Source organism: Oncorhynchus nerka, linkage group LG10 (assembly GCF_034236695.1).
Source record: "Oncorhynchus nerka isolate Pitt River linkage group LG10, Oner_Uvic_2.0, whole genome shotgun sequence".
In the NCBI taxonomy this organism is placed as follows: Eukaryota; Metazoa; Chordata; class Actinopteri; order Salmoniformes; family Salmonidae; genus Oncorhynchus; species Oncorhynchus nerka.
Window position 1 is genome coordinate 29,226,425 of NC_088405.1, and position 26,385 is coordinate 29,252,809.

Sequence of the window (26,385 nt, forward strand, 5' to 3'; positions counted from 1 at the left end):
CGGATCATCCCCGAGGCCGGTGGGGGGGGTACTGTCATGACTTCTACCGAAGTTGATGCCTCTCCTTGCTCGGGCGGTGCTCGGCTGTCGACGTCACCGGTCTTCTAGCCATCATTGATCCATGTATCATTTTCCATTGGTTTTGTCTTGTCTTCCTACACAACTGGTTCCAATCCCATTCATTTATTGTTGTATATTTAACCCTCTGTTTCCCCTCACACCCTTGTCAGATATTGTTTATTGTTATGCTCGTGTTTTATGGATTGGTGCGCGACGGGATCTTGTACCCATGTTTATTTTGGTTTCGGAGTTTTGTTTTACGTTATTAAACTACTCCATTATACCAAATCTCCTGCTCCTGACTTCACTGCCACCTACACACATGACATGACACAACCTCTCCAAAGTGTCCGAATATGGTAATTGCACTGTTTTGCACACTGGATGTGCCAAAAAGTTATTGTTAACCATAAAAACTAAATTCCCACAACACCAACCTCTCTCAAACACTGTGGTGGTGTCGGAGGACAATACAGGGGATATCCAAGTGTTTTCATCATATTTTTCATGGCGCAAAGATATAGTCACTCGGTGGACATTCAATGTTGCCATTATCAACCTAAGGATTCATTTCATACCCCCCATATAGCTATAGCTCAAACACAGACCAAATCAAACATTATCTTGTAAGATGTATGCTGTTTGGTGAAAACGTTGTGTAAAATAAACATTTTAACTCTCTGGGCTGGTGATGAATAACGGTAGGTCACAGGCAGACAAAAGAAGACATCCACATGATCTGTGGAGTCCAGGCTTTCGGTGTGAATCAACTTATTCCGTGTTTATTTAGTTTAATGTTTTTATCATGTTTACATAATGCTTTATTCATCTTATATGTACCAGTCCAAATTTTGGACACACCAAGTCATTCCATGGTTTTTCTTTACTTTTACTATTTTCTATGTTGAAGAATAATAGTAAAGACATCAAAACTATGAAATAACACATATAGAATCATGTAGTAACCAAATACGTGTTAAACAAATTAAAATTTGAGATTCTTAAAAGTAGCCACCCTTTGCCTTGATGACAGCTTTGCACAATCTTGGCCTTTTCTCAACTAGCTCCATGAGGTAGTCACCTGGAATTGCATTTCAATTAACAGCCTTGTTAAAAATACATTTGTGGAATGTCTTTTCTTCTTAATGCATTTGAGCCAATCAGTTGTGTTGTGACAAGGTAGGGATGGTATACAGAAGATAGCCCTATTTGGTAAAAGACCAAGTCCATATTATGGCAAGAACAGCTCAAATAAGCAAAGATAATTGACAGTCCATCATTCATTTAAGACATGAAGGTCAGTCAATACAGAAAATTTCAAGAACTTGTGTGACGTCGCAAAAACCATCAAGCGCTATGATGAAAATGGCTCTCATGATGCTTCAAAGAGTTCAGTTGACAGAAACATCTCAACATCAACTGTTCAGAGGAGACTGTGTGAATTATTGCTAATAAACCACTACTAAAGGACACCAATAAGAAGAAGAGACTTGCTTGGGCCAAGAAACACAAGCAATGGACATTAGACCGGTGGAAATCTGCCCAAATTTGAGCTTTTTGGTTCGAATCGCTGTGTCTTTGTGAGACGCAGAGTAGGTGAACAGATGATCTCTGCATGTGTGGTTCCCGCCGTGAAGCATGGGGGATGAGGTGTGATGGTGTGGGGATGCTTTTCTGGTGATACTGTCAGTGATTTATTTAGAATTCATGGCACAATTCACCAGAATGGCTACCACAGAATTCTGCAGCGATACGCCATCCCATCTGGTTTGCGTTTAGTGGGACTATCATTTGTTTTCAACAGGATAATGACCCAACACACTTCCAGGCTGTGTAAGGGCAATTTGGCCAAGAAGGAGAGGGATGGAGTGCTGCATCAGATGACCTGGCCTCCACAATCACCCCGACCTCAACTCAAATGAGATGGTTTGGGATGAGTTCGAACGCAGACATCTGCTATCTGAGCAGCTAACCGATTTCTGCAGCTGTACATAGTCTATCGGTAAATAGCCCACCCAATTTTACCTACATCATCCCCATACTGTTTATATTTATTTACTTTTCTGCTCTTTTGCACACCAGTATCTCTACCTGTACATGACCATCTGATCATTTATCACTCCAGTGTTAATCTGCAAAATTGTAATTATTCGCCTACCTCCTCATGCCTTTTGCACAAAATGTATATAGACTCTCTTTTTTTCTACTGTGTTATTGACTTGTTAATTGTTTTCTCCATGTGTAACTCTGTGTTGTCTGTTCACACTGCTATGCTTTATCTTGGCCAGGTCGCAGTTAGAAATGTGAACTTCTAGCCTACCTGGTTAAATAAAGGTGAAATAAATTAAATAAAAAGAGTGAAGGAAAAGCAGCCAACAACTACTCAGCATAATTGGGAACTCCTTCAAGACTGTTGGAAAAGAATTCCAGGTGAAGCTGGTTGAGAGAATGCCAAGAGTGTTCAAAGCTGTCATCAAGGCAAAGGGTGGATACTTTTAAGAATCTCAAATATAAAATATATTTTGATTTGTTAAAAAAAATGTTGGTTACTACCTGATTCCATATGCGTTATTTCATAGTTTTGATGTCTTCACTATTATTCTACAATGTAGAAAATAGTTTAAAAAAAATAAAAAATAAAAATAAATAAAAATTCCTTGAATGAGTGTGTGTCCAAACTTTTGAATGGTACTGTATGTATATACTGTATTCTAATCTACTGTACATCGACATTGCTCGATCTAATGTTTATATCTTTCTTAATTCCATTATTTTACTTTTAGGTTTGTGTGTATTGTTGTGAATCATTTTTAGATACTACTTTTCTGTTAAATACTACTGCACTGTTGGAGCTAGGAAAACAAGCATTTCGCTACACATCTGTTAAATATATGTATGTGACCAATACAATTTTATTTGATTTGATGTATGCTTCACCATACAAACCGGAATGTAGGTAGCAGCCATTTTGAAATGAGGTCATCGGCTCGGCCTGCTCTTATACATTCATATACAGTATAGTAAGTCATACCAAAGATTTTAAGGCACAAATCAATAGCCAAGATACTCCGCTTTCCGCAGACACCCTGCTTCTGCAGATCGTTCTCATACCAGACTGAATTTAATTTTTAAAAATCAAATAGGGTCCTTTACATTTAAGAGGATAAACTACAAAGATAGAGCACATTTTATATTCATGGTCAGAAATGTAGCCCTATGGATTATAACTCAAAGGTCATGTTCCCCAGGTGGAACAAATGTGAGGTTTATACCAAGACATGAATGAATAGGGAAGAGGGATAATGTCAAAATGAAGACACAAGCAGACATGTGTCACAGATCTATCTGTAGTTGGCTTGAGGAAGGAGTAGCCCTTAACCACAGATCTAGGTTAACATTGTCCTACCCCCAATCCTAATCGTTTCTATTAGAGGGATGGAAAAATATCTGATCCTGTGTCAGTGGTTAGGGAAAACTCAGAGATAACAGAGCTGTGTGTATAAACCAACCTCCACTTTTTACCCGAGGACATAAACAGAATCTAATCAATACTCTACTTCAGTCAATAGGGCCACTAGACAATCTGTTGGTTTTCTAAGGAACCTGTAAGATCATGATTACTCCTTATGTCGTCGTAAATGTATTTGAAAAGGCTCATAAATTCAACAAAATTGCACCTTCTTAGCTATCCATTTTTTATAATTCAGAATAATAACTAGAACCTAGAAGAATTTTATGTGGTCTTCCCTAGCACAAGAGTGGCAAAAAGGAAAGTTATAGAAAATTGCTTTCAAAGTAATCGAAGGGGATTCTATCTAGGTCATCCTCCACAATACAACCCATTGTCCTAGGAGAAACACTCAAAGCACAACAGGAGAACAAGCTAGTAATACTTTAAAAGAGACAGAGGCAGCAACAATGTGCAGCTAACCTCTCCCACTATTTCAGAACCACAGAAAGCTGAAAATATGAGCATGTTGAGCAGAGAGCATCCCAGCTGTAGAGCTTACGGGGTTTACACTATATTAACATAATAAAAAAAATCCCATATACATCTGTCAGTTTAACCTCTATAGGATCGGTGTGTCCCCCATGGAACGGTTAAGCTAACGTAGGCTAATGTGATTAGCATGAGGTTGTAAGTATCATGAACATTTCCCAGGACATAGCCATATCTGATATGGGCAGAAAGATTAAATTCTTAATTTAACTGCACTGTCCAATTTACAGTAGCTATTACAGTGAAATAATACCATACAATTGTTTGAGTAGAGTGCACAATTATGAACTTGAAAATGTATTAATAAACCAATTATGTACATTTGAGCAATCTTGATACAACATTTTGAAAAGATATGCAATGGTTCATTGGATCAGTCTAAAACTTTGCACATATACTGCTGCCATCTAGTGGACAAAATAATACAATATGGCCTTTCTCTTGCATTTCAAAGATGATGGTACAACAACAACAAAAACGCATGTTTTTTTCTTTGTATTATCCTTTACCAGATTCAGTGTGTTATAATCTCCTACATTAATGTCACATTTCCACAAACTTCAAAGTGTTTCCTTTCAAATGGTGTCAATAATATGCATTTCCTTGCTTCAGGTCCTGAGCTACAGGCAGTTAGATTTGGTTGTCATTTTAGGTGGGGAAAAAAATAGGGGGGAAAATGGGGGGATCCTTGTGAGGTTGCACTTCCGCATCTGGGGTGAAAGATGACAGAGCTAGAGTGGTGTTTGTCAGACCATAAGACATCCCCAAAACTATTATGGAAAGATGAGACTATCTACGACCCCAACAAGTGTCCGAAGCTGCTTGGTTTGTTTCTCAAGCAATCCTGGAAGTCTTGCGAGGTTGCGCCTCTGGGTTTAGAAACTCTGTGGTTAGATTTGGGTCATCTTCAACAAAATTGCTTTCACCCATAAACATAGAAATTTCATGTGATATAAAGATGGAAAATTGTCATTCTATCTTCCTGATAAAAGCATCACATTCATGAAGAAGTATTGATATTCTGCTCTTCTTTTACATTTCTGAATGAAATCTGCAGTAGTTTTGAGATCATTACCATATGTTTGGTATAACCTACTTTGGTGCCTATTTTCTGTCAGTAACCAGGGGCTGTCTATGCCTTTTTCACCTTTATATCTATGTGAATAAATGTGGCTAGATTGAAAGAAAGGTGCAAAACCAATTTCTCAGTTTGACATGAAACATGAGATTAAAAAGAAGTGCATTATGTTTAAGTGTTATATTTCATTTAATAACTGAATTAATACTTTCCTCGTGGTACGCACTGGATGGAATAATGCTGTGTAGCTTTCTGAAGTGATTATGTAGGCTACTATAAGAAATCACATGGACTTCAGCACTAAACATACAAGTGGCATGACTAACATCAGTTTTAATCATAGCTTGTTACAGCCCAAGCCTCTCCTGATCATCATATTCATACTGCAAAAGAATGAGTAATTTAAAAAAAAAATAACACTGTATGCAAAGACAAGATAATAACTTTGATAGATAAACTTGTTAGGGGCTAGTATGTCCCTTGAGGAGCCAGCCTCAAATTGTAATAATTTTTTCGGGGTGGCGTTGGAACTAGGCCCGTTTCTATGGCAACCTGGGTGTCTGTGTGTGTGCATGTGTGCGTGTGTGTGCATGTGTGCGTGTGTGTGCATGTGTGCGTGTGTGTGCGTGCGCGCTTGTGTGTTTTACTTACCCTGCGGTCTTTCTCCAGACGCTGTCTGTGCCGAAGGCTGCGTTTGCTCCTCCTCTGAGGGGTGTCCTGGGGGTAGAAGTGAAAAAGGCCCTCTCCAAAGGGAAGCTGGAAAAGAGAGAAAATAATTGCGTGAGACAAGGAAAGAAAGAGAGAGGGAAGGATTGAGTGAGAAAGTGTTGGAGATAGAAGGAAGGTAGAGAGTGGGAGAAGAAAGAGATGAAGTTATGGAAAGAAAAATGGGGGAATGAGAGAGAGCGGTTGATGGAGGCACAGAGAATGATGGAGGAAGGAGACAGGTGAGAGAGGAAAGATTAAGCAATGGACCGAAATATATATATAGAAAGTAATGGAGTGAATGGCAGAATGGCAGAATGGAAAGAGGGGGAGAGAGAGAGAGAGAGAGAGAGAGAGAGCATCACTCCATTCTGTGGAATCACAGGGTCTATTTTAAGAAAGTGTGCACTGCTGGAATGAACTACCATAAATCACAGAGGGAAGAAATGAGATGCATGGTACGAGCAGTGCCTAAGGCTCCCTAGTAAGATTAAAGACCTCCATACGCTGTAATAAAGCTGGGATGCCAGGTCACAGTTTTCAATGAAACACAGTCTAATGTGCCTGTCTGATCTATGTGAATCAGTATGTTTATGCAGCTATGGTAATGTATGGTTACCAGGGTCCACTGCACTCAGCCATCGTACAATACAGTAAGACTTGCAGTAAATAGCCGATGTGAGAGGATGTTCAAGAGTAAATCCTGGCTTCCCTTTTCACAGGATGTTATGTACAGTAAATGCTGGTGATTCAAAGTAAACATTGGGGAATTGGCTTAATGTGTGTGTGTCACTGCACAGATATTGTTTAATGGTGTGTGTGCTATGGAGACAAACATAGCTGGATATTACATAATCTAGAGAAGGTGTATGTGTGAAGCAGTGAAAGAGTGGATGGAAGGGGATAGCCTACTGTATGGAAGTGTCTACAAGGAGAAAGACTAGCAAGCAGACACTTTCAGAAACCAGTTAGAGATTCTGCCATTAAACCTCAGTCAAAACAACACACATTCAGTATCTAATCATCCCTGTCAAACTACACATCAAGTCTTCAGTAGCCAAGAGGGACATGCCAGTATTTTGAATGCCGAAGTGAGAATTTTAATTCACAAAACCACAGTAACCTCGATTTTTATGCTTCGCCTCAATGCCTTGCTCCCCAGCCAATTGCACCCACGCTCTTATTCTGACATCTGACAAGGCAGTTCAGTCAGGGGGATCATTTTTCCTGTTGAGACATCAATGGCTGCTTAAGGTGTTTGATGTGTGATGACAGGGCCTGCATTCACTGGGCTGTTTAAGAGCATTGGGCCAGTAACCGAAAGGTCGCTGGTTTGAATCCCTGAGCCAACTAGGTGAAAAATGTGCCCTTGTGCAAGACCCTAATTGCTCCTGTAAGTCGCTCTGGATAAGAGTGTCTGCTAAATTACTAAAATGATAAGTATAAACTGCCATGTCTGAAGACAAAGTATTCTGCTGGTTTCTGATCAAATTGTTTTCTTACATTGAGAATTCAGTGAATTGATTTATGATAAAGTGTATGAAGAGTATACAGACTTTAGAAAGGGACTCTTATTTAGATCATCTTGCTGACCTGGACAAAGCTCGGTCTAAATGTATGGAACAAACACATAAATGCAGTGTAGGCGTACTTGACACCTTGGCATGTAATTCCAAAACAAAGCACCAGTGCACAAGCAATTGAACATGTGTGTGCAATATACACTCAATGAATGGGCTCAAGGATAAGAACATACTCAGGCTTTCACATAGCAAGTGAAAGGATCTTCTGTGGTCACACGTTATTTGGATAGTCCGGTCTTTCCATACGTAGATGCTCTACAGATGGTGTTACGGTCAACAAACTATATTTTGATAAGCAACTGCTTGCTAAGATTACGGTTAGGGTTAGGTTTAGAATAAGGTTAAAGGCTAAGGTTCGGGTTAGGGTAAGGGTTAAGTTTAGGGTTAGGATGAGGGTTACGGTTAGGGTTAGTAGATAGTTAGTTGAAATGTTACTGATGGTCTGTAGAGCATCTACAGATGGACTATCCCAAAGTGTTACATATTCTGTTAGCAGGTGTGCATGTGTGAGAACATAGTGACCTCATCAGAATCCTTATGTTTATTCCTTGGTTAATATCCGTATGTTTATTCAACCCTGAAGAAGGCACTCTGTGCCGATACGTTGGTTAGGTGTACCCATTAAATTGTTGAGAGCATATTCAGAGCGTGAAACTTTCTTTGTTTCTTTTTATAGTTACCCTCCGTTAGTCAGTAACTCTACAACATTTTTTGTGTGTGTGTCAGCTCAGGAAGCCTAGAGTGTTGGGCCCATAACCAAAAGGTTGCTGGTTAGAATCCCGGAGCCAAAAAGGTGGATAAATCTGACTTTCTGACCTTGAACAAGGCAGTTAACCTCCAACAACTGCTCCCTGGGTGCCGATGAGGTCGATTAAGGCAGCACCCCGCACCTCTCTGATTCAGATTGGGGTGGTCTAAATGCAGAAGACACACATGCCATCCCTGGGAGGGATGCGTCACTTGAATGGGTTGAGTCACTGACGTGATCTTCCTGTCTGGGTTGGCGCCCCCCTTGGGTTGTGCCGTGGCGGAGATCTTTGTGGGCTATACTCGGCCTTGTCTCAGGATGGTAAGTTGGTGGTTGAAGATATCCCTCTAGTGGTGTGGGGGCTGTGCTTTGGCAAAGTGGGTGGGGTTATATCCTTCCTGTTTGGCTCTGTCTGGGGGTATCATCGGATGGGGCCACAGTGTCTCCTGACCCCTCCTGTCTCAGCCTCCAGTATTTATGCTGCAGTAGTTTATGTGTCGGGGGGCTAGGGTCAGTTTGTTATATCTGGAGTACTTCTCCTGTCTTATCCGGTGTCTTGTGTAAATTTAAGTATGCTCTCTCTAATTATCTCTTTCTCTCTGAGGATCTGAGCCCTAGGACTATGCCTCAGGACTACCTGGCATGATGACTCCTTGCTGTCCCCAGTCCACCTGGCCGTGCTGCTGCTCCAGTTTCAACTGTTCTGCCTGCGGCTATGGAATCCTGACCTGTTCACCGGACGTGCTACCTGTCCCTGTTTCAACTCTCTAGAGACAGCAGGAGTAGGAGAGATACTCTTAATGATCGGCTATGAAAAGCCAACTGACATTTACTCCTGAGGTGCTGACTTGCTGCACCCTCGACAACTACTGTGATTATTATTATTTGACCATGCTGGTCATTTATGAACATTTGAACATCTTGGCCATGTTCTGTTATAATCTCCACCCGGCACAGCCAGAAGAGGACTGGCCACCCCTCATAGCCTGGTTCCTCTCTAGGTTTCTTCCTAGGTTTTGTCCTTTCTAGGGAGTTTTTCCTAGCCACCGTGCTTCTACACCTGCATTGCTTGCTGTTTGGGGTTTTAGGCTGGGTTTCTGTACAGCACTTTGAGATATCAGCTGATGTACGAAGGGCTATATAAATAAATTTGATTTGATGTTGATTTGATTTCAGTTAAATGAATTCAGTTATGCAACTGACATGTAGCACCCTCTACAACCACTGTGATTATTATTATTTGACCTTGTTGGCCATCTATGAACGTTTGAACATCTTGGCCATGTTCTGTCATAATCTCCACCCGGCACAGCCAGAAGAGGACTGGTCACCCCTCAGAGCCCGGTTCCTCTCTAGGTTTCTCCCTAGGTTACTGCCTTTCTATGGGTTTTGTCCTAGCCACTGTGCTTCTACATCTGCATTGCTTGCTATTTGTGGGTTTTAGGCTGGGTTTCTGTATAGCACTTTGTGACATCAGCTGATGTAAAAAGGGCTTTATAAATACATTTGATTGATTGATCGATTGATTACAGTGTTTGACAGAGACCTATATTTATGAACTGACAACAACTATATTTTTAGGCTGAGGCTACAGGTCATCAACTAACTAAATTAGTTTTCAATGATGTCTTGAGTGGGCAGAGTCCTCAAGGATGATCCCAGTGGAACTGATGTTAGGCTGCTATTAGCCTGCCCTAATTCACATAATCTATTCAGGCCACATTTATAATTTCCAAAATTACTGGGGACCAAGAAATGTACTGGCAATATGGTGGCAGTTTTGGAACAAATGTAACTGATTGACAGTTCCAGTGATAGCATTCGAAGAAAATGTTAGATTACAGCAGCAATTTAGGCTCAAGACATATTTATGTATCGAATATGAAGATTAGGCGACATAAACCGATATATTATGTAACCAAATAAATGATCGAGATCAACTTAATTGACGGTCGTCTGAAAAACAAAACAAATAGGCCTAGGCATAATTCAAATAATATGCTATAAATTAAAAACATGTAACTGAAGTCAAAACAAATATGTATGTTTCTAAAATAATAGCCCAAATAATATGTATAATATTCTAGGCCATTTAGAAAAGAAAAATAACAATAAGAATATTATTTTTTTCAAGTGGAGTTTAGCGACAAAAACTGGGCATGTTCATCAATGAAAATCGAATTAGCCTACATAATCCTAATTTTCTGCACATAATAGCCTAACGTTACGATTTACCTTCCGGGAGCTTTGAAACCCGTGCTCCGTTGCAAGTTGGTGCGCTTCATCGTGTGCGCCTTCATGCAATTGAACCAAGAGATGATTTGTAAATATCCCTTCCTCCGTGGCTTGTGTTGCAAGAACCAGCGAGTTTAGTAATATCAATCCAACTGCTGTCCCATATCTGAGAGATCCGAGCATCATGTCTGGCATGTATCAGGGTGACTGTCGGAGTGAATTCTTCGGGCGGGATGCTCCTCTGAAGAGATGTCTGAATCAGACCTTTTGGGGATACATCTCCTCGGCTGCTGAGGGCTAGTGGAAGTTGGACCGTCCTTCGGGTTTTAGCGTCTCTTTGCTGTGTGGGCGATGCTACGAGACCAGTCGACGGGTGGTTGTGTTTCAGACCAAACCTGCATCCTCAGCTCTCTCTCCTTCTTCATCTATCATTTATCAGCTCCTCCGTTCAGGTCCTCTCCGCGTGACGTTACACCAATCGGCGCCGGCGGGTGTGTCTCCCTCTTCTCTTCCTCTCTCTCAGCTCTAGCGAGTCTTAGTGGAGAGGAGTAGGACACTTCCAGGACACCGGAGAATTCCTTCTCTGGTCAGATTTGGTGGTGAATACCTAAGTAGGAAAAGTCTGGTAGGAAATCCCTGAATAGAAACACCTACAGCAACTAGTTCTACATGGTCCTCCTTAAATAACTTTGTGAATGATTTCTTGCTTTATTAGACCCCTGGTGTGCAGAAAATTATACCAGTGTCCAAGTACAGTGCCAGGCATAAACATTTGCTGCATCTTAGTCATTTAGCAGACGCTCTTATCCAGAGCGACTTACAGCTGCAATTACAGTTAAGTGCCTTGCTCAAGGGCACATCGACAATGTTTCTCCTAGTTGGCACTGGGATTTGAATCAGTGACATTTCGGGTACAAACCCAACACTCTTAACTGCTAGGCTACTATCCCAACACTCTTAACTGCTAGGCTACTATCCCAACACTCTTAACTGCTAGGCCAACCCATATAGACTTTGTAGCCTTGGTTATAAAAAAGGTAGTGCCTCAATTATTTGTCTTATGCACAAGTATGTAGACTGTAGCCTATACTTGAATGGACAACATATTTTACTGCAATATGGTGAAGGGCTGTGGTCTCTATGTGAGCAGCTGGTTCATAGAAACAGGGAACATGGCAGCTTCTCCTGCAGCTGAGCACTAGAGAGGGAGGAATGAAAATGGTGGAACAGAGAAGAGAAGACTGTAATGAGAGGCAAAAGGATACAACAACAAAAAATATGATCAAATTTGTTTTTATGAAATACATAGCCCATCTGGTATCAAAGCTCTTTGTAGATATCAGTGCAAGTACTTGTGGAGGAGATTTGGGAATGTGTGTTTGGGATTGGGCTCCCAGATACAGACGGATGATATTTCCCTTTCTCTCTGCTTGCTATGTGATGGGTCCCAGGCCATATCTTCTGCTGTGTGATATGAACCACAACTGGTCATTCAGCTCTCTAAAGTGGGCATTGATTCTAGGTCTGGACCCATAACAAACCAGGGTGCAGGTCTTTGAGTCCATAACACAATACCATGTAGACAATTCATTGCAATGACAAGCTGATGTGAATCATATAAAACCAGCCATGAAAATGTGGTTGTTTTCATTACATGTCATTGAAAGGAGGCTTGTCGGTCGCTAGAGCATATCAGGTCTTTGACTCTTTATAGCCCAGAGCAGACAAAATGGTGCTCCTTTGGCCTTGCATTGGAATCAACAAGAGAATGGAGACAATGTAAGGAGCTTGCAACATCACAACAAACAGACAAAGCAATCGTTTCACCATATCTTGCACATTATTCCAGAGCTGTGTTGTACACGACATGCCATAGATCAGCGACATCCCACACTGCTTTATAATTGGCCACATCTTACAATGTGACTGCCCATGGAAAAGTCGATTTTCTCAAAGAGAGAGCATTATCTGCTGAGCATGTTTGGGGGATATTTGGAGTTGAGCGCACGCCGAATGGCGATTGGTTTTCATGCTCTGCAAGCTTACCCGATGATTACTTCTCTCATTACAATTCGCAGACACAATCTTAAATAAGGACAAGCCGAAATGTGTGTCATGATTCTCAATTGAATGATTCCATGATATCTGTAGCAGTATTTCTCTCAGGTACAGTGACCTCATCCCAAAGGTGTAGGCTATCTGAGAATCAATACAGAGGAAACCAGACATGTGTCATCTTGGACTGCTATAATCTTATTTCTTTGATTTTCTATTACATCATCACACAGGTGTTCTATCGATCACCTAAAGTAAAGCTGTGGCAATTACAGTAGATACCATTAAAAAGCAACATATCACATATGTTGGCATGATGGATCATGAAAATGAATACATATGCAGTATTGTCCTAGACAGGGACTGGCCTGATATCATCATAGGGAAAGAACTAGATCCTACTAATTTTTTTATTTTATAGTATAGGATATACAGTATAGGATCTTCTCCGTTAATCAGTGTTTCCATCATCCCTACAGACTCCCTCTCACACACCTGCCTTTTTACATTGGTGAGACAATGATTTATTTAGCCAGACAAGATAAGCCTCCTGTCACGACTTCCGCCGAAGTCGGTCCCTCTCCTAGTTTGAGTGGCGTTTGACGTCACCGGCCTTCAAGCCATCAGATGATCCACCTTTCATTTTCCATTGGTTTTGTCTTGTCTTCCCTCACACCTGGTTTCAATCCCATCAATTACATGTTGTGTATTTAACCCTCTGTTCCCCCCCATGTCCTTGTCCGGAATTGTTTATTGTAGTGCTTGTACACGTTATGCTGGTAGATACCGGGTTTTGTTTGACCCATTCATTGATTGTTCTGTTTACGGTGGTTTTAATGTTTATTAAATGACACCGTTGGAAATCAGTTTTTGCTCTCCTGCGCCTGACTTCTCTGCGGCCAGTACGCACTCCGTTACACCTCCTTACTTCTTCCTGCGGCAAAAACTCCCTGCTTGGTTTCCTCATTGATTGATGCTCACTTCCATTTTGATTGGCACATCCTCTGTTACTTTTGGTCACACACTAGGCACACCAGGCAGCTGCAAGCCAGTGTTGACAAACCTGCCAGGGAGAGTACAGTGCATTCTGTTTTGTAGGTCTGAAATAGCAACTCTTTGACTCTTTTGTCTCACAAAATGTCAGTCTATTTCTCATTAAAAGACTGAATCGATGAATGAAATCCCTTAATCCTTTCATTAAAAAAGCAATTTGATTATAATGACAACAATACAGTGTTCAATTAACATTGCATGGGGGTGTTCATTCATGTCTAATCAAGGTGAAGATAAGACGTCATCCCCATGGATGCAAAGCCTCAGTCACATAACACATGACAGCCTAGTTCTCTCATCTTTCTCAAATCCTCTCTCATGCCACCTCTAGAAATACATTTGTTTCTGAGGATGACGTCAGTATACCATGACCTCTTCTCTAGGTAGGACAAATGGCTTTCTCTCACTGTGTGTGATGGTTACATGTACTACAATGGCTTGATTCAATCCATTGCGATAAAAAGCGCTGAACTACAGCGAGATAGAAATGTAAAGGCAATGTTCCTGGCTTCCCACGTCAGCGGAGAATGCGTTCACGGTAAACGTTGGGTATTTTGGCTCAACCGTTAACATTTCAATCGCACTATAATACTGAACTTCAGCTCTACGGATTGAATCGGGCCCTACGTCTCAAAAGGCTATAGTGTTTCGGAGGCTGAGCTGGGGGGCTAATGCAGCCTTCCCCAGAGAACTCAGCCCTGTTAATAAACTCACCACCTCAAAGAGACGTTTTATGCATACTGAAGCATGCATAAAACATGCCAACGATGTCGTCATAGAGAAGATAATGCAGAACATATAATGCTATCTAATGACTGAGTCATCAACTTTTACTGTTCCATTAGAGAGCATTGTATGAACATTGCAAGGTTCTAACCCTAGCCTATTAACTGGGTGTAGCCTCAACACGGCCCAAGTCATTCCAAAAAGATCATACAACTTGTATGAGGTCATTGAAATGTTTGTACGTGCGTCTGTGGTGTGTGTGGGGGGGGGGAAGTCTCACCCTGGCAATCCTGGCCTTCGATCGTAAGGAAGAGCACTGCCCCAGACCTGCACCACACACACACACACACACACACACCGTAAACACACTACACACACACCAAAACCCCTGCTGTTGTTTTCAAGACTGGAACCCTCCAGGTTTGACCTTTCAGACAGACTATAGATCGTTTTAAAAGGGTCAATCTGTAATTGGTACACACAGTCATTTTTTTAAAGGAGCAATCTACAATTGGTACACACATTTTTTTTTACTTTTAAATGAATGATATTGTTACAGTCATAGGTCACACGTGTTCATGTCTGCTATATGTGTACTGTATCCTATCTGGGAGAGTTGTTCTCCGACTGAATGAAGGTGAAATTATGCTCGCATGGCAGTGCATGATGGTGGTTATGTCCCTTTGTGCTAGAGTTACAGCACCTGCCTGTAGAAGTGAGGGTATATAAAAAACCATAGATTTGTGTTAGTATACTACATTGTCGTGTAATATTGCGCCTCCTGTGAGTATTAGTTGTCATCTAAATGGGATGCTATCTCTAGATGACATAACGCTCTAGTAAAACCATAACAATATATCCCCACTGACTCGTGAAGAATATAACTTAAAAATGCCTCCATTCAACTGCCGTAACCCATCAACACACAAAATATGAGCTTTACTCCATTGTTTGTTAACAATGCAATTGTAAACAAACCATATATAGCCTCAAAACACAGTTGAAACTATAATTTTTACTTCATGGATGGTCAGTCCTCAAATATTTAGCTTTGTCTATGAATTTGACATTTCTCCAGTTCCATCTCTCAGTGTTTAAGCAATATACTAGTGGGTTGGCCAATTGTTTGAACTGCAGACTGCCACTTTTTTAAATATATATATACAGTGCCTTGCGAAAGTATTCGGCCCCCTTGAACTTTGCGACCTTTTGCCACATTTCAGGCTTCAAACATAAAGATATAAAACTGTATTTTTTTGTGAAGAATCAACAACAAGTGGGACACAATCATGAAGTGGAACGACATTTATTGGATATTTCAAACTTTTTTAACAAATCAAAAACTGAAAAATTGGGCGTGCAAAATTATTCAGCCCCTTTACTTTCAGTGCAGCAAACTCTCTCCTGAAGTTCAGTGAGGATCTCTGAATGATCCATTTTTGACCTAAATGACTAATGATGATAAATACATTCCACCTGTGTGTAATCAAGTCTCCGTATAAATGCACCTGCACTGTGATAGTCTCAGAGGTCCGTTAAAAGCGCAGAGAGCATCATGAAGAACAAGGAACACACCAGGCAGGTCCGAGATACTGTTGTGAAGAAGTTTAAAGCCGGATTTGGATACAAAAAGATTTCCCAAGCTTTAAACATCCCAAGGAGCACTGTGCAAGCGATAATATTGAAATGGAAGGAGTATCAGACCACTGAAAATCTACCAAGACCTGGCCGTCCCTCTAAACTTTCAGCTCATACAAGGAGAAGACTGATCAGAGATGCAGCCAAGAGGCCCATGATCACTCTGGATGAACTGCAGAGATCTACAGCTGAGGTGGGGGACTCTGTCCATAGGACAACAATCAGTCGTATATTGCACAAATCTGGCCTTTATGGAAGAGTGGCAAGAAGAAAGCCATTTCTTAAAGATATCCATAAAAAGTGTCGTTTAAAGTTTGCCACAAGCCACCTGGGAGACACACCAAACATGTGGAAGAAGGTGCTCTGGTCAGATGAAACCAAAATTGAACTTTTTGGCAACAATGCAAAACGTTATGTTTGGCGTAAAAGCAACACAGCTCATCACCCTGAACACACCACCATCCCCACTGTCAAACATGGTGGTGGCAGCATCATGGTTTGGGCCTGCTTTTCTTCAGCAGGGACAGGGAAGATGGTTAAAATTGATGGGAAGATGGATGGAGCCAAATACAGGACCATTCTGGAAGAAAACCTGATGGAGTCTGCAAAAAACCTGAGACTGGGACGGAGATTTGTCTTCCAACAAGACAATGATCCAAAACATAAAGCAAAATCTACAATGGAATGGTTCAAAAATAAACATATCCAGGTGTTAGAATGGCCAAGTCAAAGTCCAGACCTGAATCCAATCGAGAATCTGTGGAAAGAACTGAAAACTGCTGTTCACAAATGCTCTCCATCCAACCTCACTGAGCTCGAGCTGTTTTGCAGGGAGGAATGGGAAAAAATTTCAGTCTCTCGATGTGCAAAACTGATAGAGACATACCCCAAGCGACTTACAGCTGTAATCGCAGCAAAAGGTGGCGCTACAAAGTATTAACTTAAGGGGGCTGAATAATTTTGCACGCCCAATTTTTCAGTTTTTGATTTGTTAAAAAAGTTTGAAATATCCAATAAATGTCGTACCACTTCATGATTGTGTCCCACTTGTTGTTGATTCTTCACAAAAAAATACAGTTTTATATCTTTATGTTTGAAGCCTGAAATGTGGCAAAAGGTCGCAAAGTTCAAGGGGGCCGAATACTTTCGCAAGGCACTGTATATACACATATTTATTTCACCTTTATTTAAACATGTAGGCCAGTTCAGAACAAGTTCTCATTTACAGCTGCGACCTGGCCAAGATAAAGCAAAGCAGTGCGACAAAAACAACAACACAGTTACACATGAGATAAACAAACGTACAGTCAAAAACACAATAGGTAAATCTGTATACAGTGTGTGCAAATTAAGTAAGGAGGTAAGGCAATAAATAGGCCAATAGTGGCGAAGTAATTACAATTTAGCAATTTGCATTGGAGTGATATATGTGCAGATGAGGATGTGCAAGTAGAAATACTGTTGTGCAAAAGAGCAGAAAAACTAAAACAAAATATGGGGATGAGGCAGTTAGTTGGTTGGATGGGCTATTTACAGCTTAAAGTTAGTGAGGGAGATATAAGTCTCCAACTTCAGTGATTTTTGCAATTCGTTCCTGTCATTGGCAGCAGAGAACTGGAAGGAAGGCGGCCAAAGGAGGTGTTGGCTTTGGGGATGACGAGTGAAATATACCTGCTGGAGCACGTGCTACGGGGGTGTTCCTATGGTGACCAGTGAGCTGAGATAAGGCGGAGCTATACCTAGCAAAGACTTATAGATGACCTGGCCAGTGGGTTTGGCGACGAATATGTAGCGAGGACCAGCCAACGAGAGCATACAGGTCGCAGTGGTGGGTAGTTTATGGGGCTATGGTGACAAAACGGATGGCACTGTGATAGACTGCATCCAATTTGCTGAGTAGAGTGTTGGAGGCTATTTTGTAAATTACATCGCCGAAGTCAAGTATCAGTAGGATAGTCAGTTTTACGAGGGTCTGTTTGGCAGCATGAGTGAAGGAGGCTTTGTTGCGAAATAGGAAGCCGATTCTAAATTGGAGATGCTTAATGTGAGTCTGGAAGGAGAGTTTACAATGCAGCCGGACACCTGGGTATTTATAGTTGTCCACATATTCTAAGACAGAACTTCCAAACAACTCCCAGGCTTGATTTGTTCGGTTGAGGAGCATGCATTTCGTTTTACTAGCATTTAAGAGCAGTTGAAGGCCACGGAAGGAGTATTGTATGGTGCTGAAGCTTGTTTGGAGGTTTGTTAACACAGTGTCCAAAGACGGGCCAGATGTATACAGAATGGTGTTGTTTGCGTAGAGGTGGATCAAAGAATCACCCGCAGCAAGAGTGACATCATTGATATATACAGAGAAACGAGTCGGCCCGAGAATTGAACCCTGTGGCACCCCCATAGAGACTGCCAGAGGTCCGGACAACAGGCCCTCCGATTTGACAGACTGAACTCTATCTGAGAAGTAGTTAGTGAACCAGGCGAGGCAGTCATTAGAGTAACCAAGGCTGTTGAGTCTGCCGATAAGAATACGGAAATTGACAGAGTCGAAGCCTTGGCCAGGTCGATGAAGACGGCTGCACAGTACTGTCTTTTGTCGATAGCTGTTATGATATCGTTTAGGACCTTGAGTGTGGCTGAGGTGCACCCGTGACCAGCTCGGAAACCAGATTGTATAGCGGAGAAGGTACGGTGGGATTCTTAATGGTCGGTGATCTGTTTGTTCACTTGGCTTTCGAAGACTTTAGAAAGGCAGGGCAGGATGGATATAGGTCTGTAACCGTTTGAGTCTAGAGTGTTTCCACCTTTGAAGAGGGGGATGACCGCGGCCGCTTTCCAGTCTTTAGGAATCTCAGATGATATGAAAGAGAGGTTGAACAGACTAGTAATAGGGGTTGCAACAATGCAGTGGATAATTTTAGGAAGAGAGGTTCCAGATTGTCTAGCCCAGCTGATTTATAGGGATCCAGATTTTGTATCTCTTTCAGAACATCAGCTGTCTGGATTTGGGTGAAGGAGAAGCGGGGGGTGCTTGGGCCAGTTGCTGCAGGGGGTGCAGAGCTGTTGGACGGGGTTGGGGTAGCCAGGAGGAAAGCATGGCCAGCCGTAGAGAAATGCTTATTGAAATTCTTGATTATCGAGAATTAAGTTTGAATGGGTGATTTAAAAAGCAGACATTACTCCATCAAACACTTAAAATATTGTTTCAATATCACAAATAACTCCCAAATGTTACCTGTCTATCTACAAGGTGTCGCTAAGACTTCCCCAAAGGATATATATTTTAAATGGAAGTTTACCAATAGCTTCTGCACCCCATATTATGAGTTTTCTGCTTCTCTGCTTTTCATACAGACATGACTGACTGCTGTTTGAACTCATAGTGAAAAGAACCTAACACATCAAAGAGAAGTCAAAATAATCAAACTGTTTCATTTCTGTTGCCTGAGAAACCATGAATAACCCTCCAAAAATAAAAGTACCCAGATGAAAGTGCATTATGACTGTCAGCTAGAGAGGAGGCATAAGCAAAGATGAACAGAAAACGATGGGAGTTCAGTTGCTACTAGTTGCTAAGCTTTCACTGTGTGAACTGCTCTTTGTGTCTGTTGGGTAGTGAGGCAGACGAGGGGGCGTGAGGGTAGAGGGGATGATCATGGGTATCACACCTGCATTGATTACTAGGCCACAAGTGCCACAGGAATTGCACATTCCGATGGTGTTTTGCTCTCTCTCACTCTCTCTCGCTCTGTCTCTCTCTCTTTCTCTCCCTTGGAAACCACTGCCTCAGACTCTGTGAGATTAGATATCTGATGTTTGTGGTGGTTTGGGACATAGGGAAAAGTCAGAGATTTCAATACACGTCTTGAGGGTGGGACGGTAAGCCGCTCAGATTGCATCTGACAATGACACAGTCATTAACTACTACAGTATCCTGGAGCAACAACAGAACAGGAGCCTTTAGATCAATGGTCACCTCATTCAACTAAATCAAAAAGACCTCGATTAACTGATTGCCTAGCCTGCAGCTCTCCAAGACTGTTCTTTATTATTTTGTTTATTTATTTTTTACGGGTGGATCAGCATTAATATTATAGATTGTGGCTTCTGTCGATGTAATCGTCTGCATAATTTTCAGTCCCCTGTTTATATTTTTTTGTCAATATATTATTTAACATATATTTTTGTTATATATTTTCCTTCTTTATTATTTTATCCTAACCCTACCACCCCTCCCTTAATTGGAATAAACAAACGGACATCAACCCTTAGGTTTAGACTTCCAGCTTATACATACTACACACACTGACAGTTTATTTTATATTAGTTACCTTTTGTTTGTTTTTAGTCCCAGCCTTCAGCTACCCTCAACCCCTCCCATCTATCTCTGAAGACCATACAGTCTAGCTGTCATATATTGTTCCTCTGTGCTGTGATGTTTCACAAAAGTTCAGAACCTTTCTATTCTCATAGTTTCTACAGATTGTAAATTAAAGATAAAAAACCTTTGCTAAGAGTATTATTCTAATATTGATCGTTTGACAGTGACTTATCAAATCACGCAGCAGTGCTATTGCAGAGTTAGCTCCAAGTAAATGTTGCATTTTAATAGCCATTTCTGAACCTGCGACCAAAAACAAGCTACATATGGGCAGTACCAAAACAAGTGGTCTAATGATTCTGTCTCTTCGCAGCAAGATCTGCAGAGCTGGGATGGTTGTATCCCTCATAGTACATATATATTGGTTGCAAGAATTTTGTATAATAACTGAAATTGAAAAAACTCTATGTTTTGAATCCGGCGTCATTTTGTGTATCAGTTCATACTTAACCCATGTGCCATGAAATCGGTACATCAAAAATCTCATCCCAGCTATTTTTCCAGCTGTATGGTGGAGCTGTCCATTTTTGGGTCCTTAGTCCTTAGTCCTTTACTGCATTTATGACATAACTCCACCAGTCCTATTTATGATATCATTTAGAAAGATTATACCGTTTTTTTTTTTCTTCAATTTTGTTATCAATTAGTATATTTGAGTTTAACCATCATATTTGTTCTCATATTTGTTCTGATTTTTTTCTGGTGGATTAAACTAAACCAGCGTTCTATTGCTTGTTTTAAAAGTAGCAATATTTTGGAGATTATTTCATTTTCAGATAACCCGAAAGTCAGAGGATGTAATCTGAATGAGGGGACAAATACTGTTTATTTCCTTCTATGATCAACAATGAACACCAACAGTGGTAAAGTTCACATTATCCTCTGTTTAGTGGTTTTAAAAAATCCAGAAAATCACATAATGAATTTATTTGCAAATTATGGTGGAAAATAAGTATTTGGTCACCTATAAACAAGCAAGATTTCTGGCTCTCACAGACCTGTAACTTCTTCTTTAAGAGGCTCCTCTGTCCTCCACTCGTTACCTGTATTAATGGCACCTGTTTGAACTTGTATCAGTATAAAAGACACCTGTCCACAACCTCAAACAGTCACACTCCAAACTCCACTATGGCCAAGACCAAAGAGCTGTCAAAGGACACCAGAAACAAAATTGTAGACCTGCACGCAAGATCTCACCCCGTGGGGTCAAAAGGATCACAAGAACGGTGAGCAAAAATCCCAGAACCACACGGGGGGACCTAGTGAATGACTTGCAGAGAGCTGGGACCAAAGTAACAAAGCCTACCATCAGTAACACACTACGCCGTCAGGGACTCAAGTCCTGCAGTGCCAGAAGTGTCCCCCTGCTTAAGCCAGTACATGTCCAGGCCCGTCTGAAGTTTGCTAGAGAGCATTTGGATGATCCAGAAGAAGATTGGGAGAATGTCATATGGTCAGATGAAACCAAAATATAACTTTTTGGTAAAAACTCGTCGTGTTTGGAGGACAAAGAATGCTGAATTGCATCCAAAGAACACCATACCTACTGTGAAGCATGGGGGTGGAAACATCATACTTTGGGGCTGTTTTTCTGCAAAGGGACCAGGACGACTGATCCGTGTAAAGGAAAGAATGAATGGGGCCATGTATCGTGAGATTTTGAGTGAAAACCTCCTTCCATCAGCAAGGGCATTGAAGATGAAACGTGGCTGGGTCTTTCAGCATGACAATGATCCCAAACACACCGCCCGGACAACGAAGGAGTGGCTTCGTAAGAAGCATTTCAATGTCCTGGAGTGGCCTAGCCAGTCTCCAGATCTCAACCCTGTAGAATATCTTTGGAGGGAGTTGAAAGTCTGTGTTGCCCAGCAACAGCCCCAAAACATCACTGCTCTAGAGGAGATATGCATGGAGGAATGGGCCAAAATACCAGCAACAGTGTGTGAAAACCTTTAACTATACCCAGCCCTGCTTAGCTATAATATTTCCCATTGGTGACAGGCATCAATTCAACGTTTATTCCACATTGGTTCAACGTAATTTCATTGAATGACGTGAAAATCGTTTCAACCAGTGTGTGCCCAGTCGGTTGTCACTGACTATTACCAATGTGCTAGCGTGAGAATTATTGTTGAGAGATCGTCGCTTTAAAAGTAAATAGATTGTCTCACTGTTGCTATCAAAATCATTCCAAAGGGTAGGTAACAGAGCAAATGAAATGTGACCTTCCAGACTTGGAATTGTATCAACTCGCCGCCCAAGGCTTTTACTTGTGACATATAGATAAATACACTGAAGAGGATCAATTGGTATTTAATGAAGATGCGCATGATCATCCCCAGAATGTTTTCATGTATCTATTTTCAAAGGATGAAGATAAGAACATGAATAACTTCATAGTTGAGAACACTATAACAACATGGAAGAAAATCCAACATATTGTACAAGTACCAATATCACTCCCGAAACATAACCCTATGGAACAATCCTTGGATAGCTTTTCCGATTTCACACGTCATTTTGGTAATAGGAAATTCATTTATTTCCATGAGAGCATTAATAAGCCATTTTGGATTGACCAATGTAGATATTTTCAAACTACATTCAACTTGGAGAAACAGGAAAAAGCTACTTAAAAATGCTATATCGATGTCGATATAATGTCGATTTGAAATCTTTTGGACATCAGAGCAATCTTCAAGGAATCCTATTTGAGTCCGAAAGGGATATTAATATGATAGGTAAGCTATACAAAATCTTGCAGAGAGCCTATCCAACTGACTATCTCTTAGAAACAAATACAAACTTTTGGAACCAAGATAACTGATTTTGGCACAAGATGGAGGGAATGTTGGAACATAAATAATACAATGACAGTTAACTAAAATGTATGCTTAATCCAGTATAAAATAACGTATAGAATGTATAATACAAGAGACAAAATTCACAAATTCTACAGCACAACGCCAGAGTCATGTCTTAAGTGTAAAACGAACAATGACTCAATAATCCATGCCTTCTGGGAATTATATAACGTCCAAAAGTTATCGGCGGAGTTAGAAAGTATTACAATGTCAATTTTATTTGAATCCCATCTGTCTGTATATTTCAAGACATGGCATATACGGGTGAAGTGAGATATCTGATGGGTTGGACGATGCTCTTCTCGTCAATCATCTTGAAAAAAAGGGTATACTTAAAAACGGGAAATCAACCAATCCTCTGTCGTTAACACAATGGAAAGGTCAATGAGTTGAAAGTGCGTGGGCGACAGAGAGAAACAACACGGAGCAGTTTGAGGCCATATGGCAGAGAGTGATGCGGGAACTAGAGATGTGAGCATGTGGGTCTGGGCAGGTGTGATGTTAATGTTTGTGTGATGTTGTCGTTTGTATGTTATGTGTTGTAAAAAAACAAATAATAATAATCTTATCAAAAATAAAGAAATGTGACCATACTTTGTCACTCATATATAATCAATGATGGTTATTTAGGCCTACATAGCATTTGCAAAGTCATCAACAGCTATTGTTTACCTTCAACCCTGAATTCAACTAAAAATAGGCAAAAATAGGCCTAGTGTTTCAAGCTCTGGGGCCTGTTGCACAAAAGTAGAATTAAGACATCCGGGATAAATGACTCAGCTGAGCTCAATGAAGCCAAAACATGTGCGTCCAGGCTTAATTGGTTGCACAAAGACCAAGCCAGGATGAGCAGACACGGATTCATTAAGCCAGGTGAAACCAATCCTGGATAGGTGCGCGCTCACGGCTCACTCAAATAGACCCCGCCACAGATCACAGATTAACTGATTTACCATGGCAACTAGAGCCGCGTACTTTTCCCCGTCGGAAGCACAAATCCTCATGGAGGCATACGAGGAGGTAAAAGATATAATTAAGAAGAAAGGCAACACCGGAGAAAAAGCGTGGCAAAGTATTGCAGACCGCCTGAATGCGTAAGTAGTGCACAATTACACACTCACCGCTCCGCTGAAACATCACAATTACAATTCAAATATTTAATTCACATCTCCAAAAATGCAGTTGTACTGTAATTATGAAACGGTTAAATTTTTAATTGAAATGCACTGCAGATATGAGTGAAATTGTGTAAAGTAACTCCATCACACTGTATAAAGCTATGATAAATTTTTTGATATTTTTACTGAAAACAAGACAAAAATACCAAGTAATTTTTTGCAGTGTGACTCCATTAAATGTGTGTGTGTGTGTGTGTGTGTGTGTGTGTGTGTGTGTGTGTGTGTGTGTGTGTGTGTAGATTAAACATGAACGGGCCAAAACGGACATGGCAGCAGGTCAAAATCAAATACAAGAACATTCTGCAGAATGGTATGGTCCCTGACTAATATTTAACAAAGCACAAGCATATATTGTACCCAGAAGGTGCCTGCTCACACATTGTCTGTACTGTTTTAGCAGTGAAAAAGAATACCCACAGACAAGGCACGGGTGGTGGGTCACCAAAGGCTGACCTTACCCCAGCAGAGGACATGGCCTTGGAGCTAAATAAAGGCAGGCCCGTCTTAGAGGGGATCCCTGGGGGGAAAGAGACGAGCATAGGTTCCTCCCAAGATGCCACCCGCTTCATTCAAGGTATGTCCTTCCATCTCTACATGGGATACAACCACATTCATATTGAATCAATTTGGACTGTCTGACTTTGGTTTACCTATTGCCTTGCAGTGCCTGGCAGCACTGTGTTCCTGTTAGAGCCACCAGCACAAGCACCAGACGATGCTGATCCAGTGAGTACTCCATCAAAGGCATACTGTAGGCCTGGCATGTCTTGTCTACTAGCTTCAATATGAATCCGATTAAATGTGATAGGGTGAAGGCCCCAGTGCAGCAGCAACAGCACATGATGGAGACGATGATGAGGAGGAGACCATCTCTCTGGATTCCAGAAGGCATGAGGTATCATGTTAAGACTGTGAAAGTACTATTTACTCTACAATGGTGAGGAGTCCTCATCAAAATCAAAAATCTAATTTCTTTTACAGGACCCAGATGCTATACAGTGGAAAACCAGCCTGGCAACATAGTGCGTATTAATAAAAGGACACCACATCCTGCCAAATTCCAGCTGCGCTAATTGTATTGTGTTCACAGAGCTCACAAGCTATCAGAAAGTTGTATGGCAACCACCTCCGGCGCCAAATAGAACTGGCAGACATAGACATTCAGTACAAGAAGAAAAAGATGGAAAATCTTGCACTGGAGTCCGAAATAAAAAGAGGACAATTAGGAAACTGGACCTTGAAATAAAAAACTTGAGAGGGAGGTGAGATATGCCTTCAATGTACACTGTATGCTAACTGTAACACAAATGTATTAATCATTATTTTTCTTTCCTCCCCAGCTCCAAGAAGATGACACAGCTCAAAATAAAAATTAGGTATATTCTCGTAAAGTCAAGTGAGCCATGACATATGAGCTCTTATTGTGAGCACACAGGACGGTGGCATCTTTCTAAGGTTTTTTTAATTTTCCCAGCAATCAGTACAACCAAGTCATCGTTATAAGGCACGCCTCTTTGCCCACCCCCCAGCACCAGGTGTGGCCACTAGCCTATATGAAGGCCCAAAATTGTGTGTTCCTTTCTGCTCTGACAATGGCATGCCCATTCGTGCGAGATGTGGTGGATGAAGAAGCACTTGTGCTGAGGAGAGCCTTCAGGCGAGAAAGGGTCTTCAGGGACCGGTTGGACCCACTGGCCTTCCCTGATGACCATCTATATGAAAGATACAGGTTTTCTGCAGATGGCATCAGGTATCTATGCAGACTACTGGGTCCCAGGATTAAGCACCGCACTGCACGGAGCCATGCACTGAGTGTGGAGCAAATGGTTTGTGTGGCCTTGCGCTTTTTTGCTAGTGGAGCCTTCCTGTACTCAGTGGGGATGCTGAACAAGGCCACAATTTGCCGCACAATAAGGAGTGTGTGTCTGGCTATCAAAGCATTAGCAGATGTCTTCATCTCTTCCCTGGCCACAGAAGACTCTGTGACATCAAAGAGGAGTTCTATAGGATTGCAGGTAAGAGGATCTACAAATTACAGGACAACTGTTAACACATAGTAGGATACTCATTACTTTGTGTGACAG

General features: G+C 41.3%; 1 protein-coding gene and 1 long non-coding RNA gene across 2 annotated transcripts in view; one reads left to right on the top strand and one right to left on the bottom strand.

Annotated features, from left to right (window-relative positions):
* The window catches only part of pcsk2 (proprotein convertase subtilisin/kexin type 2), an 88,031-nt gene extending 77,136 nt beyond the window's left edge, over nt 1-10,895 (bottom strand). Inside the window, exons 1-2 of the mRNA XM_029669396.2 lie at nt 10,410-10,895; nt 5,790-5,894 (exon numbers count right to left, since the gene is read on the bottom strand). Coding sequence (XP_029525256.1) covers nt 5,790-5,894; nt 10,410-10,604 — 300 coding nt within the window. The 5' untranslated portion in view covers nt 10,605-10,895. The remainder of the gene's footprint in view (nt 1-5,789; nt 5,895-10,409) is intronic.
* A 13,288-nt stretch (nt 10,896-24,183) lies between these two features.
* On the top strand, nt 24,184-25,803 carry LOC135573676 (uncharacterized). The gene is made up of 5 exons (XR_010464829.1): nt 24,184-24,611; nt 24,699-24,875; nt 24,966-25,027; nt 25,110-25,196; nt 25,283-25,803. It is a non-coding gene; the product is annotated as an uncharacterized LOC135573676 (long non-coding RNA).
* The last annotated feature ends 582 nt before the right edge of the window (nt 25,804-26,385 follow it).